The sequence below is a fragment of the Topomyia yanbarensis genome, chromosome 1 (assembly GCF_030247195.1).
Source record: "Topomyia yanbarensis strain Yona2022 chromosome 1, ASM3024719v1, whole genome shotgun sequence".
Taxonomy (NCBI): Eukaryota; Metazoa; Arthropoda; class Insecta; order Diptera; family Culicidae; genus Topomyia; species Topomyia yanbarensis.
In genome coordinates, this window is record NC_080670.1 from 136,028,933 (window position 1) to 136,050,678 (window position 21,746).

Genomic DNA, 21,746 nt, shown 5'->3' on the forward strand with positions numbered 1-21,746 from the left:
GGCGCGTAATAAGACTATGGTCTAAGTCATGTCTGTATTTGTTTTGCTCTTAAACCTTTATCTATAAAAGAACGAACAGCGATTTAGTAGCTAACAGTTTTTGACTTGGTGAACTGCTTCAAATGGGGTAATTTGTAATTAAAATTTTACTAATCCACCTATTAGTGCAATTGTGTTTTTCTCATATATGCACCTTTTGCTGGATATCTGAATACATAAAAATGAAATGGTTTCCGTGTTTCATCGCATAACTCAAGAACGAGATATCGGATTTTTTTTATTTTTGCATTGTTTTGTGGGATATTTTCTCTGGAAGGTTCTTTGACATAAAAATCAAATATTGAAATTTTCCTAATCCGCCTATTAGTGCAATTGTGTTTTTCTTATACATGCAGTTTTTGCTGGATATCTATATATAAAAATGAAATGGTTTCCGTGTGTCATCGCATAACTCAAGAACGAGATATCGGATTTCTTTGATTTTTGCATTATTTTGTTGATTATTTTCTGTGGAAGGTTCTTTGACATAAAAATCAAATATTGAAATTTTCCTAATCCACCTATTAGTGCAATTGTGTTGTTGACATATATGCACCTTTTGCTGAATATCTCTATATATACAAATGAAATGGTTTCCGTGTATCATCGCATAACTCAAAAACGAGATAGCGGATTTCTTTGATTTTTGCATTATTTTGTTGGTTATTTTCTGTGGAAGGTTCTTTGACATATGAATAATATAATGAAATTTTCCTAATCCACCTATTAGTGCAATTGTGTTTTTCTCATATATACACCTTTTGCTGGATATCTCTATATATAAAAATGAAATGGTTTCCATGTGTCATCGCATAACTCAAGAACGACATGACGGATTTCTTTGATTGTCGCATTATTTTCTGTGAAATGTTCTTTAGCAGGATCACAAAATATTAACATTTTCTTAATGTACCTATTTGTGCAAATGGGACATTTTTAATTTAGGATTGTTTGCATAGTTTGTCATTATATGTAATTACGTTTTAAAATGTCATTGATGTGCTATTGGGTCCATTTTTTCCGCGACAGTGCTTTTCTGTTAAAAAGTTCAATTTTATGACAAACCTTGCTTACATGCATTTAAAAGGAACAGCGGCGAGAGAGCTGATAAGTAACTTGTATGAAGGCACTATTCACAAAGGAGAGTATGAATGCAGCGATGCTTCGTGGTAACAAACGAATTCCCATCATTCAAGCGGATTCTAATTCCGATTCGATTTTGAAAATGAAAATAAGTCATTGAAAGGCACCGGAATAAATTCGAAGTACCGTCGATAGCATTGTTACTGTTTATAGAGATAGGCACAAATAAAAGCATTGTTGATCATAACGTATATTATAGGACATAGGCTTTACAATTGGAATCACCTCACTGGAATTGAAATTAATAGAAACTTGATCCACAAGCATTGCTAGTTTTGCTTTTGTTGTATTTTTAAGCGGATAATTATAGGCAGGACAACGTCTGTCGGGTCAGCTAGTTTTTATATATAGAGATATCCAGCAAAAGCTGCATGTATAAGAAAAACACAATTGCACTAATAGGTGGATTAGGAAAATTTCAATATTTGAATTTTATATCAAAGAACCTTCCACAGAAAATAACCAACAAAATAATGCAAAAATCAAAGAAATCCGATATCTCGTTCTTGAGTTAAGCGATGACACACGGAAACCATTTCATTTTTATATATAGAAATATCCAGCAAAAGGTGCATATAAGAGAAAAACACAATTGCACTAATAGGTGGATTAGGAAAATTGCAATATTTGATTTTTATGTCAAAGAACCTTACACAGAAAACAACCAACAAAATAATGCAAAAATCAAAGAAATCCGATATCTCGTTCTTGAGTTATGCGATGACACACGGAAACCACTTCATTTTTATATACAGATATCCAGCAAAAGCTGCATGTATAAGAAAAACACAATTGCACTAATAGGTGGTTTAGGAAAATTTCAATATTTGATTTTTATATCAAAGAACCTTCCACAGAAAATAACCAACAAAATAATGCAAAAATCAAAGAAATCTTATATCTCGTTCTTGAGTTATGCGATGACACACGGAAACCATTTCATTTTTATATATAGAGATATCCAGCAAAAGGTGCATATAAGAGAAAAACACAATTGCACTAATAGGTGGATTAGGAAAATTTCAATATTTGATTTTTGTGTCAAAGAACCTTCCACAGAAAATAACCAACAAAATAATGCAAAAATCAAAGAAATCCGATATCTCGTTCTTGAGTTATGCGATGACACACGGAAACCATTTCATTTTTATATATAGAGATAGATGGAGATAGATGTGCTCATATATGAGAAAAGCATAATTGCACTAATAGGAGGATTATCAAAGATTTACAGATTTTATTTCTATCTAACATTGTTCTACATAAACTCTCTAACAAAATGAAGAACAAATTGCGCAAATCCATCATGCCGTTCTTAAGTGATGCGCAGTCTTACGTACGCCAGCTTGGTTTATATATATATATATATATATATATATATATATATATATATATATATATATATATATATATATATATATATATATATATATATATATATATATATATATATATATATATATATATATATATATATATATATATATATATATATATATATATATATATATATATATATATATATATATATATATATTTATATATTTATATATATATATATATATATATATATATATATATATATATATATATATATATATATATATATATATATATATATATATATATATATATATATATATATATATATATATATATATATATATATATATAACTTACCGAAGTATGGACTTCGGATGGTTTTTTAAAAAGTTAAACTATACGGTTTGACGATCGAACTAAGACTGATTTTATTGCTTCATATCGATTAAACCTGAACCTACATATTATTTGTTGAATACACAAATTGTTGGCGTTGCAGTCTGGGTGCTCAGCTGACGAATCATTCTTGGTGCGGGTGCCATGGACTGGACGGATGTGTCCGATGGTCTCGGCGATGGGAACTGATGACGATGAACTGATGAATTGGTGACTGGGCTGTATGTTACTTGTGACTTCGTGATTGAAATCGTTTTGGAGTCAGGCTGGGTTGCACTTGTAACGATTTCCCCTTTGAGATCCGAAAGTCCCGTTTCGGATGCTGGAGGTTGAACATCTATTTTATAAGTTACGTTTCTATAGTTGTTTTTTTTTAATTTATTGTAAAAAACGAACAATCGGCCTCGTTGAGCTACCGCATTTGGGCCTAAATAAATTTAACAATTATAAAAAAAAAAGTTACGTTTCTGGGTTGGAAACAATTGAGTTTACATCTGATCCAAAGTAATGCTAGGAAGACAAAACTTAATAATGTTGACGCTGAATAACTTCCGAACAGTGTCCAAAATTTTAGATTAAGTGTATGTTGCTGGAGATAAACGTATTCTAGTTTCTGGCGATTTCCAATGGTAACGTTGTTGATCAATCTCAGGTCACCGATGTCTTGTAAATTCCATTTAATTAGGAGATTATGAAAAGCTCCTTGATATGTTTCAACAGGTGTGATTGATTCGGTGTTCTGGAATTGCTGATTATTGATGGTGATTGTGCAGTTGGAGATACTGATAAGGAAATTTCCGTTAAGTGTTCGATTATCTGGTCCACAAGTTGTATGAAACATACTGTCTATTGCGTTTGATAACAGTATTGTGTTCTCGTTTATGAGCTTCTGGATGGTGTGATTGGCGAATGTTGAGTTACATAGTGCGTGTTTCCCTAGAATAATGTGTCGTATGCATTTGTCTTCAAGTTCTCTTATATATGATGACTTTTGAACATAGTCTGATGGGTTTTCAGTGGTGAATATGGTATTTCCGCTTTTCATGACGTGAGTAGGGTAGTTGATGATCATTTGATTATCATTGATCAAAGGGTAGACGTTGTAAACGATTGACGTCGTATTTACTAACTGGGGGACATGCAAGATATAGAGAAGTTGTTGATTTTTAACAGCAATTTTTGTGGTTACATATTGTAGAGCTTCATCCGGATAGTTGAGCTCCACTCCTTGGTCTTGTAGTAGCGTTTTTATTGTTGTAATCTCGTGTGTGGATAGAATTTTGTTGTTGGTAAGTGATATTTTGGATAGCGTGATCGTTTCTTGGATGTCTTCTAGCAGTTCACTTATGATATCGATGTTAAGCATTAGTATAACTGTTTCCCAGTCTCCAATTATTTGTTTGTTACGGTTTAGATTAACGGAAATTAGGTTTATAGATGTTGTCAACTCCTGAATTCTCTGATTTATGTTTTTGTTGATTTTAAATTGTTCGTTGTTTTGGTCTATTAGATCGTTCATGGTTATGTTGGTGATCCTCAGGTCGTCTGCATCAGGTGATCCGGCTACCCATTTGCATGCTGTCCCTATAGTGTCCCAGCGTTTTTGGCGGTGATGGTTGAGTGGTTTCAGGTCGTAGAGGCTGGCGTATAATTTTTTTATTTTAAACTTGATTATTTCTCCTAATAAGTTAGTGGTTGCTAGTTTATTATAAAATGTATTTGTCAATGTGTCAGCCGTTTCTCCTATTGCTGCTAAATCGATCGGATGTATAATTTTCGTGGTTCCAGTTTGAATTCTACATTCGTTTTGTTTGATTAGCAAAACTGGGCTCTTGTGTAAATTTTGTATAACAAGCTGATTTGCGCATAGCGTTGGGATGAGATTTATCAGTAGGCAGAGTATGTTGAAAGTTGTTGGTGACATACCTGGAAATTTGGATGTATGAATTAGTTAGTATTGTTAGTCATACGTAATAAGAATGATTGACACAATATGTGGATTTATAAAAAAAATAGTTTTTCAGTGTTTCCTCTTCCGTTTTAATTTATTTTTGTGTAGCATTATGTCTCTGTAATCAATGTAAGTTTTTCGTCTATTCAGTTTTACTTTTTGGAATTTATATCTGTGTTTCTTTTTGTTTCTGATGCCTTGTCTCTTATTGAGAACCACTTCGTCCCTATCTAATGTTGGTTCTTCTGATCTGGATTTATTATGATTTCTGTTGATATTGCTGAAGTCTATTAACGGTTTCATCGAATATTTCATTACGGTTCTCTAAAATCCTTTCTAAATTGAATGGTCGTTCTTCTCCCTCCTTAATTCCGAAAAAATAACTCAACAGGTTTTAATTTAGTTGCAGTATGTATGGTTGAATTGTATAAGGAAGTTGCCACTCTGTATAACTCTTTGTCTGATAGATCATTATATTTTTGTTTGATGCATAAAAAGATTTCAGAAAGAGTGGAATGAAATCGTTCTACAATCCCATTCAACTCGCTACTGTTTGACGGGGTAAAATAAATTTCAACATCTAGTCTTTGCAGAAGGCCTCGGATTTCGACCGATTTAAAAGCAGGTTCATTATCACAGACAATCATGTTGGGAGTACCGTACGTTGTAAAAAGTTTTGTAATGCTTCGTTTTATGTCTGGGATAGATCGAGACTTGGTGGGTATTAGTATCGCGTATCTAGAAAGTTTGTCTACTACCGAAAGAAATATGTTGGGCATAGAAATGAAAGTGTCTACATGCAAAATATCGAGAGGTTTTTTTGGGAATGGGTGTCTCGGCAAATTTAATTTTGTACGGATTTCTCTCATATTTGTTCTCTAAACAAATAGCGCAAAGATTAACGAAACATTGTATCTTTTTCTTCATCTGTGGAAAGTAATTTTTTTTTATTAGTACTGATTGAATTTCCTCGGCACCCCTGTGCGCTCTGTCGTGTGTTTCTTCCATGGCTGTATTTTGTTCTTCTGGTGTGCGGAGATCCTGCAAGATAGATTGTGTTAGTTTTACTTTTATGGAATGACTCCGGGAGAAGTATGTCCTGTACGTGTGCTGGAGAATGTTTATCCATCCTTCCGGCACATTATGCAATTTATTCCTGATGGATTCTCTAAATTCTCTAAAAAATTTTAATGCGAAAGGAACGCCTATTGTAGTTCTTGTAATAGTTCTGCGATAAATATTAGGGAAGATTTGTTCATAAATATTGTCTTCTTGTCCGTCAGAATTTTTCAATATAATTTGATTTTTGAAGAAGTTAATAGGTAGCTCGGTCATTTGAAAAAAAATTTCCGTCGTCAGTATCGGCAGAGTGTACTGTTTGGCTGTCAGATGAATCGTCGTCTTGTTCATTGTTATTTATCTGTTTTGTTGGATATGATTCGTGATAAGCCATCTGCTACAACGTTTTGCTTTCCTGGTCTGTGTCGGATTTCATAGTCAAATTCCTCTAACCTTAATTTCTATCTCACGAGCTTACTATGAGGGTCCTTCAAATTGATAGCGTATGTTAACGGCTTGTGATCTGTGAACAAGGTAAAGGTATTGGAAGGTACGGTCTAAAATATTTACAAGCCCAATCGATAGCAAGGAGCTCTTTTTCTATAGTAGAGTAGTTCTCCTCACTTTTCGTCAATGTTTAAGAAGCAAAAGAAATCGGTCTGTTTTGCGTCTGTAGTTAAAATGAATGTTTTCGAGAAGTCTGGATAGATCAGTACATCACTGCTTGTGAGGATGCATTTGCATCTTTCGAAAGCTGAAACGAATTCCTTTGTATGTTCGATGGTTTCTCCTTTTCTTAAGGCTTGTGTGAGTGGTTTTGCTATTTTTGCAAAGTCCCTAATGAATTTCCTATAGTAACCTAGAACACCTAAGAAACCGCGGAGTTCCTTTTCGTTCTAAGGTAATGGCCACTGTTTAATGGCGCCAATTTTGGCTGGATTTGGTTTCACTCCTTCTGGCGTAACAACGTGTCCTAAGAAGGATACTTCCTTATGGAGGAATTCACTTTTGTCTAGTTGGATTTTCATATTGAAAGATTTCAAAGTTTCAAATATTTTTGCAAGGTTTACAAGGTGTTCTTGTAAACTAGTGGAAAAGACGATTATATCGTCCATATAAACCAAACATCTTACGCCGATGTGTTCTCTCAGTATATGGTCCATTACTCTCTGGAATGTCGAGGGAGCATTTTTGAGCCCAAAAGGCATTCTAAGAAATTCATAATGATCGTTGTCTACACTAAAAGCGGTTTTTTGAATGTTTTTTTTCGTGAACCTCGATTTGGTGCAATCCTGAAGCCAAATCGATGGTGGAAAAGTACATGCTTCTTCCTAATTTGAAAAATATAAACGAAATCCTAGGATTTCGTTTATATTTAGAATTGGATACCGGTCGCTAATAGTTTTTTCGTTTACTTTCCGGTAATCAATAACTAACCTCCATTTGGGTTGTCCGGAAGCATCTCTTTTTTTCGGGACAATCTAAATGGGAGATGTCCAGGGGCTAGTTGATATGCTCTGATTATTCCTTGGCTTAACATTTTGGAAATTTGCCTTTGAACTTCTTCTTTGTGGCAAATGGGGTAACGGTATGATTTGGTGTGTGTGGGTATATCATCCTTAGTGTTTATTCTATGTTTTACCGCATTGGTGAAGGTAAGAGGTTTCCCTTCTTGATGGAATATTTCTTCATATTGAGAGATTAACTTTTGCAAGCCGCTAAGTTCTTCTGAATTTAAATGATCAGTCCGAATCTGTTCCATTATGCTTGTTTTTTGCTTCTTTTTGGATATCGGAGGGGCAGTAAATGATGTGGATTCTATGTTATTTAATTCCAACTTGATGTTGTTTTCCAACTCTAGTTCTTTCGGCTCCGAATTTCTATTTGTCGCAAGTACACTGGCAAAGTGATTGTCTGATCGATACAGTCCTGGGAGAATGAATATTCCTGGGGCAATTTCTCGATCGTTTGAGATATAAAGGTCACCGTGAGTTTCAAATTTAACACGGACGAATTTGGTCTCATGTGCATTTAGTTGGATACGAGATTGCTCTGGGTATTTTCGTAGCATTCGTACGTTAACACCGGAGATTTTTAACTCATTCGATGCTGTCGGGACTTCGGCTTCCAATTGTCTAAGAGTCTCGTAGCCGATAAGTCCGTCAAAAAACGGATGAAAATCGAAAACATAGAAAATTAGTTTATTCGGTTGTATTTTTGGAAAGGGGTTGAATTCAATGAATGTATCTATAGAATGGGTGCCGTTGATGTTTCCAACTCGTGCTGGCATGGTTTTTCTGCAATTATTTATGTTGACGAGGCGTGTGCTTATGTAGTTTTTGTTAGCACCCGTGTCAATTAAAAATTTCAGTTCACCTTTAGAACTGTGTAGAGCTATATATGGAATGAAGTTGTTCATGTTGCGTTAGGTGTATCGAGATTCAAGTGAAAATTTAGGTCATCTGTGCCTGGAATGTTGGAGTTTAAGTTTGTACTTGGTTCTGTTTGAGGTTCTGCGTTCTGAGCGATCGTTGCAGAGGTATCGCCTAATTCTGTTTCGGGGTAGTAATAATTTTGCCATTCGTTATATTCGAAGCGGTTTTGAAAATTTTGTTCGTTCTGGTTTGTCTCCTCAATGTTATAATGTGGGTACGGTTGTTGATTGTTAGGTCGATTCATATAATTAACTTGACGAGATCGGATAGATCGATCGACGTCCATTGGTTCAACTTTCTGTGGAGGTTTGAAATTTAATGGTCGGTCATTATTTGCAGCTCTATAGGAGTTAATTTGTTGAAATTGGTTATTGTATGTCGGTGGTCTGAAGGGTTGTTGGTTTGGGTATGACGGTTCCGGTTGAAATGTTCGTGGGTCTCGTGGTACAAATGGTGGGTTATATGGCAATCTAGGGAGCTGACCAGGTTTCTGTGAGTTTTGAATATTGAAAGGGAAATTTTGTCTCATCGGAACTGGGGGTGGTTTATTGGGCTGAGTCGTTTTCGTTTTGTAGTTAATGTCAAAGTCACCAAAGTTCTTCGTGCAATTTTGTTTGCCTTTTCGATTGCGTATTGGAAGGCTTGATTAAAGTTTTTAGGTTGAAGAATGCCGACATGTGACGTGTATGGTTCTTCGAGTCCGTCAATGAATTTCTCTAGGCATAGTTTATCGACAAATTTGACTAAATCTGCTGGATGGTTCCACTCAGAGCTCATTTGGATCTGTGTGGATATCCCTGTGAAACAATCTTGAATTTGCGTATAAAATTCGTTTACTGAGTTGCGATTTTGGCGTAACGAAAAGAGCTTCTGAAGGAGTGTTGAAAGCTCCCTCTTGTCTCCATAATGAATGGTTAGCTCACTTTTAATTGCTGTCCAGAGCAGTGGTGTGCCGTTAGAAGCCAAAAGGTCACCAGCTTCTCCGATGATTTTATTTCTGATTTCATGCAACCAGAGGGGGAAAAGTGAAGTATTTTCTAAATGTTTATATAAATTGAGGATCCTTTCGACGGATTGCATCCACTGGCTCAATTGCTTGGCATTCCCCGAGAATTGCGGAAGGCCTTTGATCAAGTCGGGCACTCTGCCTCTAGAAAATTCATTGTCAATATTGATTACAGTCCTTTGTGAATTGCCTTGTAATTGTTGTTGTAATTGAGCTACATGCTGTCTCAGTTAGTCTAGCTCCTGATCATTGGAGGGAAAATTAAACTGTCTTATCTCTTCTTCGCGAGCTTCAACCTGCTGCAAAGCCTCGTTGAGTCTTCGCTGCAGCTCGGGCACATCGGCCTGCATTCTAGCTAATTCTATTTCTCTTGCATTTAGTCTCCCTACGGTCTCGTTTAGCTCTTGCTGCAGAGCGTCTAGTCTAATAGACTCGTTCATCATCTTTAGATTAGTTAATAGGAAATAATAGGTAGGCGTAAAAGCTAGTCAAAATTCTGGAAAACTATGATCACGTTCACTGTTATTTAGTTACAAAATAAACACTTCTCTTAAAATTATTTTTCGATACGTTCGGATTTAAAGTTTTTATATATTTTATGTTAGTTATGGCGTTGTGATATTTTAGAGGTTTGCTTACCACTGGTGGGGGCTTGCCTCTGTGCTATTAGTAGAGTTTATAGTGCTGGCAAAGTTATATGAACCTATGCTAGGTTTTATAACTTGAGTTTAAATTAAAATTAGACTAACCTTAACGTTTCTCTGCTCAAATCCTTTGGTGTTCTTCCACGGATGGGTTTCCTCGGCAGGGAAAACTGGAGCGTTATTCGTGCGGATAAGTAAAGCTTGAATCCTGATCACTGCAATCGCACTATGATTATCACTTCACTTCACTCTCCGCGAACTAGACTGCGCCACTTACCGAAGTATGGACTTCGGATGGTTTTTTAAAAAGTTAAACTATACGGTTTGACGATCGAACTAAGACTGATTTTATTGCTTCATATCGATTGAACCTGAACCTACATATTATTTGTTGAATACACAAATTGTTGGCGTTGCAGTCTGGGTGCTCAGCTGACGAATCATTCTTGGTGCGGGTGCCATGGACTGGACGAATGTGTCCGATGGTTTCGGCGATGGGAACTGATGACGATGAACTGATGAATTGATGACAGACGTTGTCCTGCATATAATTATCCGCTTAAAAATACAACAAAAGCAAAAATGCTTGTGGATCAAATTTCTATTAATTTCAATTCCAGTGAGGTGATTCCAGTTGTAAAGCCTATGTCCTATAATATACGTTATGATCAACAATGCTTTTATTTGTGCCTATCTCTATAAACAGTAACAATGCTATCGACGGTACTTCGAATTTATTCCGGTGCCTTTCAATGACTTATTTTCATTTTCCAAGTCGAATCGGAATTAGAATCCGTTTTAATCATGGGAATTCGTTTGTTTCCACGAAGCATCGCTGCATTCATACTCTCCTTTGTGAATAGTGCCTTCATACAAGTTACTTATCAGCTCTCTCGCCGCTGTTCCTTTTAAATGCATGTAAGCAAGGTTTGTCATAAAATAGAACTTTTTAACAGAAAAGCACTGTCGCGGAAAAACTGGACCCAATAGCACATCAATGACATTTTAAAACGTAATTACACACCTAGAAAAAAAATAGTGTAAATTCACGTCTCCTGACCCTGACATATACGAGCATCAAAAATGACTTAGTTTCACGTTTGATTTTAATTTTACATGACGTTTAATTTCGTAAATCATGTAATTTTACTCCACATACAGCGTTTGTTCTGAATGTGTAATTTTATGTTATTGCGCATGTAAAATTATAATTTTATGTTATTGCGCATGTAAAGTAAATGTTTCATGTAAAATTAAACGGAACACGGTAATGTTCCGTCATTTCGTAAATTACGGTTTGTTGAATTGTGTCATGTTTGCAATTACGTCAACGATAAAATTCAGATTTTTTTGGTGTGTACATATAATGACAAACTATGCAAACAATCCTAAATTAAAAATGTCTCATTTGCACAAATAGGTACATTAAGAAAATGTTAATATTTTGTGATCCTACTGAAGAAAATTTCACAGAAAATAATGCGATAATCAAAGAAATCCGTCATGTTGTTTTTGAGTTATGCGATGACACATGGAAACCATTTCATTTTTATATATAGAGATATCCAGCAAAAGGTGTATATATGAGAAAAACACAATTGCACTAATAGGTGGATTAGGAAAATTTCATTATATTATTCATAACCTTCCACAGAAAACAACCAACAAAATAATGCAAAAATCAAAGAAATCCGCTATCTCGTTTTTGAGTTAAACGATGATACACGGAAACCATTTCATTTTTATATATAGAGATATTCAGCAAAAGGTGCATATATGTCAACAACACAATTGCACTAATAGGTGGATTAGGAAAATTTCAATATTTGATGTTTATGTCAAAGAACCTTCCACAGAAAATAACCAACAAAATAATGCAAAAATCAAAGAAATCCGATATCTCGTTCTTGAGTTATGCGACGACACACGGAAACCATTTCGTTTTTATATATAGATATCCAGCAAAAACTGCATGTATGAGAAAAACACAATTGCACTAATAGGTGGATTAGGAAAATTTCAATATTTGATTTTTATGTCAAAGAACCTTCCAGAGAAAATATCCCACAAAACAATGGAAAAATCAAAGAAATCCGATATCTCGTTCTTGAGTTATGCGATGACACACGGAAACCATTTCATTTTTATGTATAGAGATATCCAGCAAAAGGTGCATATATGAGAAAAACACAATTGCACTAATAGGTGGATTAGTAAAATTTTAATTACAAATCGCCCCATTTGAAGCAGTTCACCAAGTCAAAAACTGTTAGCTACTAAATCGCTGTTCGTTCTTTTATAGATAAAGGTTTAAGAGCAAAACAAATACAGACATGACTTAGACCATAGTCTTATTACGCGCCACCCAGTTAATAATGGAAACTAATCAGAATGTCGCTAATAAAACTTTAACTTCTAGAATTATTATGATGATGGCTCCACCTCATTCCCACACAAAGGTGTTATCTCAACGATTTATCTAGAAGGCAAATTAATATAACTAAATGTCATCTTGCAGACCGATATTTTGAAACAGATCCCCCGGCAGAGTTAACATATTTGTCATAAAAAATTGCATAGTACCGAAAATATCGGTACTGGCTTTTGTTCAGTACCGGTATTACGGTACCAAAAATGGGTCGGTGTGCCCGGGAGTTTCGGTACCGGTATTACCGGTACCACAACCCTATTCCGTGTGGCATCGCATAACTCAAGAACGACATGACGGAAACTAATAATTCAATTTTTTGTCTTTTGACTTAAGTGCCAATACCTTATTTAGGACTGGTGGTATCCAACGGGGAAAAACGATCGGAAATGGTGAGTGAAGCTAAGCAAGCATGTGAAAAAAATTCCTCCCAAAGGCGAGACTCGAACTCGCAACCTTTGAGTCTCCGGCCCAATGCACTAACCCTTATGCTCTCCCTGGGTATAGCGACAGAACATATGATTATCCCACTGGCGACGGTGATCGTACCCTGCCTGCAAAGCGAGAATCACACACAACGGCAGCTGATCACCCCAACACATTTTATCTATTTAATTTCCCCACGAGATACCAAGGCCCGGGTTTTTATTATCGTCTGATGTCTATTTTTTAGTTCATTACCCATCGTACTTCGGTGGGTGACAGAGCTAATGAAGACTGTCGATTTCTGGTCCCTTGCCCAGTGAACAGAGGTATGACGGGAGCGAACCCGCCCGTTCGAATTAAACTAATAATTCAATTTTTTGTCTTTTGACTTAAGTGCCAATACCTTATTTAGGACTGGTGGTATCCAACGGGGAAAAACTATCGGAAATGGTGAGTGAAGCTAAGCAATCATGTGAAAAAAATTCCCCCCAGAGGCGAGACTCGAACTCGCAACCTTTGAGACTCCGGCCCAATGCACTAACTTTTATGCTATCCCTGGGTATGGTGACATCCCAGAAAGAACATATGATTATCCCACTGGCGACGGTGATCGTACCCTTGTTAGTGCATTGCATATATATATATATATATATATATATATATATATATATATATATATATATATATATATATATATATATATATATATATATATATATATATATATATATATATATATATATATATATATATATATATATATATATATATATATATATATATATATATATATATATATATATATATATATATATATATATATATATATATATATATATATATATATATATATATATATATATATATATATATATATATATATATATATATATATATATATATATATATATCAAAGTTGGCGTACGTAAGACCACGCATCACTTCAGAACGGCATGATGGATTTGCGTAATTTGGTCTTTCAATGATGAATACTGTTTTCGGCAGGACGAAGTTTGCCGGGTCAGCTAGTTTTATATATGAATAAGGAAAAATAGGTAGACTTGACCAGTTAAACCTACGTAAATATCTGAAAACGTGTTCAATCTTCCAAAAAATCGTTGAAATGTAATGTGCAAAAGTATTACGCGTATTTATGATTTTTTTTTCAGAATTGATAATTTACTTTTTCAAAAATTATAAAAGTTTTTCTGTGATCGTTTTTTTCTGGTCAAGTCTCCCCACCGCGGGGAAGCTTGACCAAGGCTGAGGGAAGCTTGACCAAGAGAATTTTGAAACATCAGAACAAAAAACAATGGCATTAAACATGCTGTTATCATTTTTCCCAGATTGTTGAGGTCCTTAGTACTAGTTAAAAATATAAAACGATTGTATTTCATGAGGTTTGATTCTCCTAATGCATTTCTTTTTTGGAATTAACCCTCTAGTTCCCAACACCGTCTCTAGGCGGACTATACAAAAATCTAAATAAAACTACTAAAACATGATTGTATGTTGTCATCCGCAATAGCATTGCTTTGCAACGTTCACACCTTTCATACACACATATTATTTGAATATTCGTAGCTTTCTGTCAAAGGCAATTGAAGCTTAAAGTGTTTAGTGGTAATCTTCATTAACCAAATTTTACCTATTTTTCGAAATATCAATAACTAAAAAAATATTTTTGAGTAGCCTGTTACTAGCATTTCACTGTAGATGTGCATTGGTTTAGTGGACTAATTCGGAAGTTTAGGTTTTTTGGTAAAATACTTTGCCCGCCTAGAGGCGGTGTTGGGCACCTGAGCGAAAAAAAATTTTAGTCTTTGGTGATTACTTATCGTACCGAAACTAGCATTATGTGCAATTTTAGCTGAAAATAAGTATGTTTTAAAAACTTTGGGTGAATGTTGCTGTTAGAATATGGATATTGTTATCATTTAATAATATTTAGAGGAGTCTGGGGCTAGGTGGTAGAATTTTTCTTTCCCTTTTGTATTAGATATATGGCGCTGTCCCTAGTTCTGCACTTCAAGTACTGTTTAATCCATTCTCCAATGTGTTTATGTTGCATTAAATTCTGTTTCGTACACGTTGTAAGTGATATTTCGAATTTTCGAGCGTATTAGAGTGAAGAGCCTACTTGAGTCGTATTAGGAAGGGTGCCTCACCATTTCATTAATTACTCGGAATACAATTGATGCAATACGTATGAATTGACACCAATATCTTTGCTTTCTTCTTATGAACCATTATGATATCGCCATTTGAACCAATACGTTGAACAAAGATGGCTAACGCCGCTCTAACCAACCAAAGTTTAGGTATTTTGCGTTCTGTTGGAGTCCAAAATATAAGCAACCATCTGTATTCGCTTATGTTAAAGTAACTAGAAGAAAAAAAGTTTTTTATTCGCCCAGGTGCCCAACACCGCCTCTAGACGGTCTACTTATTTTAAGGCTTTAATGGAAAATCCATTACTTTCAAGAATTTTCAACATTATTTTCGTTTTTCTCATCACGAAGCCCACATCCAAAACTTTTTTCAAACCAAAAAAAAATTGGGCACTAGACTGTACTGTACTGATTACATTGCAGCTTCACGTGTCACAAAATTAGCTATGTAACTGATAACTTTGTTGACTATACTATAAACATTTAGATTGGTATTTAAGGTGGGATATTTTTTGTGACGTTATTAACATTTACAGCAGATACCAAAGAATAGTAGATTTCAAAAATGTTGCATCTATCTTCGGCTTATTGGCACTGAGTCAGGTCTCCCCATAAAATCTTGGTCAAGTTTCCCCAACATTAGTTCTTGCGTTCAATGTCGTGCTAATTTATAAATAACTATTCCAATATTCCGATGTAGAATCATTTCACTACTTCATAAGGATTAACATGGTGAAGCGCCGGTGGCCACTGGTTTTGTATGACGCGAGCAGGGTAGTGGATTTCTTTCAGATTTGCCTTACCGGACTCGGTCAAACGTAAACTATTTCGTTTTTTTTCGCACAAATATCGCCCAGAAAAGGCACTAAGTTTCACTACCTTTATTTGTTTTATGATACACCTTCAGGCACATACATTCATGTTCACATACGGTCGAATTTTCTCGAGACTACACGACGCACCCGGTTGCGCGTGCTAATCACAATTGCCTCCTTTTTTCGGGGTGGATTTATTTATTTATTTCACTGACATTATGTAACGTAAGACAAAGTCTTTTCAAATGTTACATCTTGATGAAATTCTGTGCTGTATTTAAAAATAATATGAAAAAGTATCAAATCTAAATCTAAATTAATCTAATTCTAATTGTTCTCTAATATCGCGTTCTAATTCACGTTGTTTAAGTAACCAAGCAGCTCTCATTTAAAGTTTCTCAATGAGGTAATGGATTTAAAATGTATGGCAAATTGTTATACACATAAATACCCCTAACGAAGATGGACTGGTTGTATTAAGCAGTATTGTGCTGAGGTAACTGATAATTTAGTGTACGTGTGTTAAGTAGCGGCCTTAGTTTGCAATGTAAATATGCAGGTTTTTTGGAACTAATATCGATAAGCATAAAAGTTTGAAAATGAGCAACCGATGAGAGATTTTTGCAGATGAGAAACTCGGGAATTCCTGGAGAGGTTGTAGACATAGCGAACACACGCGTTTAAAGCAACTCTCAGCTTATTCATGGATCTTGCAGATGCATTTGAGAATATGAAGTCTCCATAGATGAAATGTGGAAAAACGAGAGATTTGAAAAGTTAATTTTGGTGGTAATTTCGAAATGTTTAGTAACTAGATTCAAACGCTTCAGATATTTTTCCACACTGAGCATTTACTTGATCATCCCAGCTCAAATTAGACGTGAATATAACACCTAGATTAACAGTGCCATTCACAAACTGGATTAATGCATTGTCTATATAAAGTTGAGGTGGAGTCGGGAGAATGGCAGACCTGCTTAGTAACATTGATCTAGTTTTCGTGGGGTTAATAAACAGTAGGTTTTGTTGGGACCAAAAAAGAATTTTTCTTAAATCATGGTTAATTTTTCTTGCTATACATTGCATACTATGTTTTATTTGCACAAAAATAAATCTGAACATCATCAGCAAATAAATGTATCGAGCAAAAATCCAATACTAAAGGTAAGTCATTGATGAAAAGTGAAAACAAAATAGGCCCAAGTACAGATCCTTGTGGGACTCCTGACCCATTGGGCAGATAGGAAGACATAATCCCATCGAAGAAAACTGCCTGGCTTCGATCACGCAGATATGACTTTATCAAATTCGCCGCTAAATGAGAAAATTGAAAAGACGATACTAGTTTTCGATAAAAGTTTGCTATGTGATACACGGTCAAACGCTTTGGCAAAGTCAAGTAACAGAAGAATTGCAATTCCGCGTTTATCAACTTGAGAAATATCATCATGCACCTTCATCAATGCGGTTTCAGTGCTGTGGAATTTTCTGAAGCCGGATTGAAAGGGATGTAGAAAATTCATTTCGTTAATGAAACAAGAAAATTGTTCCTTAACAAGTTTTTCAAAAACTTTAGAGGGATTCCATGAGAAACCGTCCGACCGCAAAATATGACCATCGTCGATTCGAACGAAACTTTGCAGGTGTGTTCGCTGTGTGAATGTCCATGATATTCTCTGGCAATTGGAATATTTTGATACAAGAGTAATTTATCAAAAGGGCGTAAACGTTTCTACGTGCATGAATTTCAATTTTTTTGTTCGATTACTGTATTTTATACAGCAAAACTATCTGAGAACAAGTTACAGGGAATGAATACTTCTGTCCGAAAAAAATATACACTGAAAAAAATGTTGTGTCATTTTTCAAAAAAACAAAAATTTAAATTGCGATATTGTAAACCATTTGAAAGTTACATGAAAGCAACCAAAATATATTTCAACCATAGGGTCTGTTGATTAAACTATATAGCTGAATCATATGTTAATTGTTTCACAATATCGCCTTGATGTCAAAGAGAAAGTTGCAGGAAAGTTTACGGGCCTTTTGAAAAACCTATTATTGTTGATGGAGAAACGCAACTAACTTATGAAAAGGTCGTAATAAAACAAAATAATGGTGTTGTTAAAACAAAAGTTAAAATATCTCGAGAACTAGTACATTTTAGAAATTTTTTGTTAAGAGCATTTCGATTTAAAATGGCGTTTAGAATCATATTCAAAAAGAAAATTGTATTTTGACTGCAAATAGTAAGAATTATAAAAAAATGTCAAAAGTTGTTGTTAGGAAAACTTTTTCATTGAAAGCTTCTCCAGGATCCAAATACACTAAAAAAGTTGCTTTTACGTCTTTAAAACGACAAACATTAAATTTTTGACATTTTTTGATGGGGTAACGCGAATAACTTTTAAAAAGAGCATAATTACACGAATTAATTGTTTTTGAAGGAGCAAAATTTCAAATATCTCGAAAACTATCGCATTTTGGAAGATTTTTGTTAAATGCATTTTGATTTTAAATGGTGCTTAGAATTATATTCTGTAATAGAATTACAATTTTGTATGTCCATTAGTATGAAATTTAAAAACATGTACGAAGTTATTGTTAGGAAAACTTTTTTACTGATTTTTTCTCCATCATGCAATCACATTCAAAATGTTTCTTTTCTCTTTAGGTTTTTGGTAACAAAATATAAAAAATTAAAAAAATGGGTTTTTTCGCAATTTAAGTTTTTATCACAAATTTTTGTTTTTTGAAAAATGACACAACATTTTTTTCAGTGTATATTTTTTTCAGACAGAAGTATTCATTCCCTGTAACTCGTTCTCAGATAGTTTTGCTGTATAAAATACAGTAATCGAACAAAAAAAAATTGAAATTCATGCACGTAGAAACGTTTACGCCCTTTTGAAAAGTTGCTCTGGAGTCAAAATAATCTTATTACCTGTGGAAAATATTTAGTCTTGCATGACGGTGAAAGTGTAAAGTTTCATTGGAATCTAAGATGGTCGGTCACGATTTTAAAGGTTTTCGGACGGATCTTCGTGGAATTGCTCTTTAGGCATCGCGCTGAGCAAGCTAATAGGTCGAAGATTAGGTAAACAAGCGAGATTGCCTTTTTTCTTGATGGAAATTACTTTTTACACATTCCATTCCTTAACTCTAGTTCAAAAGACTTTTTACACAACGCGGGTTTAGATCACTTTCGTGCATCTCTGAGAGAAATGCACGAAGTTCTAGAAAGCATTTCTAAAGCTCTCACTAGAGCTGTCGGTCGCTAGCCGATTCAATTAAAAACAATGGGTTGTTTCCCGAGGTAATGCCATGCCCCTGCTACGGTAGGGTCGCGGCGTAAACAAACAATTTTGTTATCATTAAACATTGCCTTCGCGTATGCAAAGTGCAGCGTCAATGAAACTTGCTTATCTTAAGGCTAAGTCTTTATGATGCAACTTAACTCATGAAGTCGAACATCCAAGAGATGGGCAAATGATGATTGAATATTACCGGGATTGAAACCGGAGAAAATTAGGGACTCTGCATGCCCCCTTACTTACTCAGCTTGATGTTGCCTCGGAGAGACGCATCATCAAGACGACTGAGCAGGTCATTAAAAAAAGAATGTTGTAAAAGTCTTTTGCGTCCTAATACCTAAGATTGCCATTACAAAATTATGTTTCTTATTCACTATTGTCAAAAAGGAAGAATATTTACAGTTTTCTTGTCATAGTCTTTTCATTTTTCTATTAACATTCTAACCTTACGATGGTCCTAGTGTGCACTTCTTTCAGCTTCCAAACGTTGCTTCTACTCTCGATTCCTTGACTCGGTTGCGTAGTGGTTCTCGGAATTTACATTTCGGGTTCTTCGTGCGGCAGGATACTTCCAATCGGTTGAGAAGTGACATCCTTCTTTGTCCACAGATTGTTGTCCCCTTGGGCTATGGCTGCTTGCTCATACATATTGTTTCGATTCTGTCTTCTTCTGATTTCCTCGATTCTGGTTAGAATTCATTTGTTGTACCAACCCTCGATCGATTACATTGATATCGACGTCCTTTACGTATTTGACGACATTGATTTCTCTCAGCATTTGGCTTATTCGGGTGACTGCTTGCTTGCTACCTTCCTGCCGTATTAATTGTGGGCTACTGAGGCGCTATTTTCATGCACACAGACCGGAGGTGGAATTACGCATCTCGATTCGATCAAAATTCTATCGACTCGACCGTGTTTCGCATTATGTATTTCGAACCGAGCTCGAAAGTAAATTTTCGTTCGAGTTCGTTCGAAGAAGTACTAGATTATCGAGAAGTGTTGGCATTATGGAACCATAACAATCGAACTCGAAAGCGACTCGAGTCGAACGTATTTGCTTCGATAGCTGTCGACTGTCGTTCGAGATTATGATTTGGGTTTTTATTTCATGTCATTCTTTAAATTGGTTAATAATCGGAATACTTAGAGGATATAAAATTACCAAAAAGGTGTAAAAAGCTCCCACGTACTTTGAGCTACTTTATGTTATTTCTATTTTCACGATCAGGAACATACTTTTTTTGGAAAAACTATTACTAAATATTGCTAATAAATAATCCTGCACCAAGTAATAATAAAAAAGTGTTAAAACAATCGATGGAGCAAAGTGAAGACACCTTGACTTGTCTAATCGCTATTTGATAGATGTATAGAATCACAATCATTCTTGATTTTAAAGTGGTGATTTAAACAATTTTATATTCGAATTGATTCATTTGTTTCCGACCATACCTCAATTGTTTTCAATATCACAATAAAGCCACAGAGAACAGACATATAAGCTGGAACAAACTTCCCCGAAAAACCTGTGTAAACATTTAAATGAAAATACGTTGAAAATCACCATCGTATACAGGTTCGCATGCATGAGTCACCATTGTATCCAAGTTTGCACACAAGTCCCGTATAGCGATTGCTGGCCGATCGAAGCGCCGCCAAGTGGCAAGTTGCTACTTGCTGTTGTCATTTCAAAGCGACAGTTTTATTTCTTACACAAGTTAAAAACTTTACTTGTATGTCAGTTCTCAGTGATAAAGCCTTGAATTCAATGCCATAATGTACGTTTTATACACCAACAGAATTAGGTGTTATATCGTCATTTGTATTAAATGCATGAAAATACAGAATATTATCTTATATAGCAAAGAACTTTGAATAAAATTGAATTACTAACAAATTTGAATGCATCAACCGATTAAAAATTATACCAACAATTTCTGGAAACACTTCATTTTGATTGTGTTCTCCCTATCTCTAGTTGTGTGCTATAGCAAAATAATTAACTAACAAGTACACGGAAAACCGAGCAAACACGAAAACGAATTTTTGTCTTGACTATAGAGTTCTATGCAAATGATTTCACTCACACTACTTGGGGGTTTGTTTTCCTCCAGCTGTCATATATAAAACTGTCAGCCAATTTAAACATTTGAATTAGCTCTCCTAAAGTATTTATAATGTTGTTGAAATGCTCTATTTCGCTGTAAAACTTATTCGGGAGACGTACAATTCCGGTTGGTCAGATTCCATCATGAAAATAATCCGACCAAAAAGGTATTTTCGATTTGTTTTCCTGCATCTATGACAGGTGGAGAAAAACAAACCGTTGAACACACTAATACAGTTACAGATTGTCAAGTTCTCTATTTCAACTAAAAATGACTATTTTAACAAACTAGTTTTTAAACTTTTGCGTCATCAATTGCTAAAATAATTGTTGCTTTTGGAAGCTATCAGTTTCCTGAAAAAAAACCCTGGAAACCAAAATTTAAATGAAAATTAGCTATTTTTATTGAAAAGGACAGTTTGCTCGCTATGATTATGTTCCAAAAGATTTGATAAAAGCGGATTCTGCAGATAACAGATTCCATCA

General features: G+C 34.9%; 1 protein-coding gene across 6 annotated transcripts in view; it reads right to left on the minus strand.

Annotated features, from left to right (window-relative positions):
• LOC131690236 (glutathione hydrolase 1 proenzyme-like) overlaps positions 1-21,746 on the minus strand; it is a 679,522-nt gene that overhangs the window by 611,536 nt on the left and 46,240 nt on the right. Inside the window, exon 2 of one of the 6 annotated variants that reach the window (XM_058976246.1) lies at positions 2,921-4,827. The exons of the other annotated variants lie outside the window; for them this stretch is intronic. Coding sequence (XP_058832229.1) covers positions 3,329-4,825 — 1,497 coding nt within the window. The 5' untranslated portion in view covers positions 4,826-4,827 and the 3' untranslated portion in view covers positions 2,921-3,328. Of the gene's footprint in view, positions 1-2,920; positions 4,828-21,746 lie in introns of those variants that run through there. 6 annotated transcript variants of the gene reach the window in all.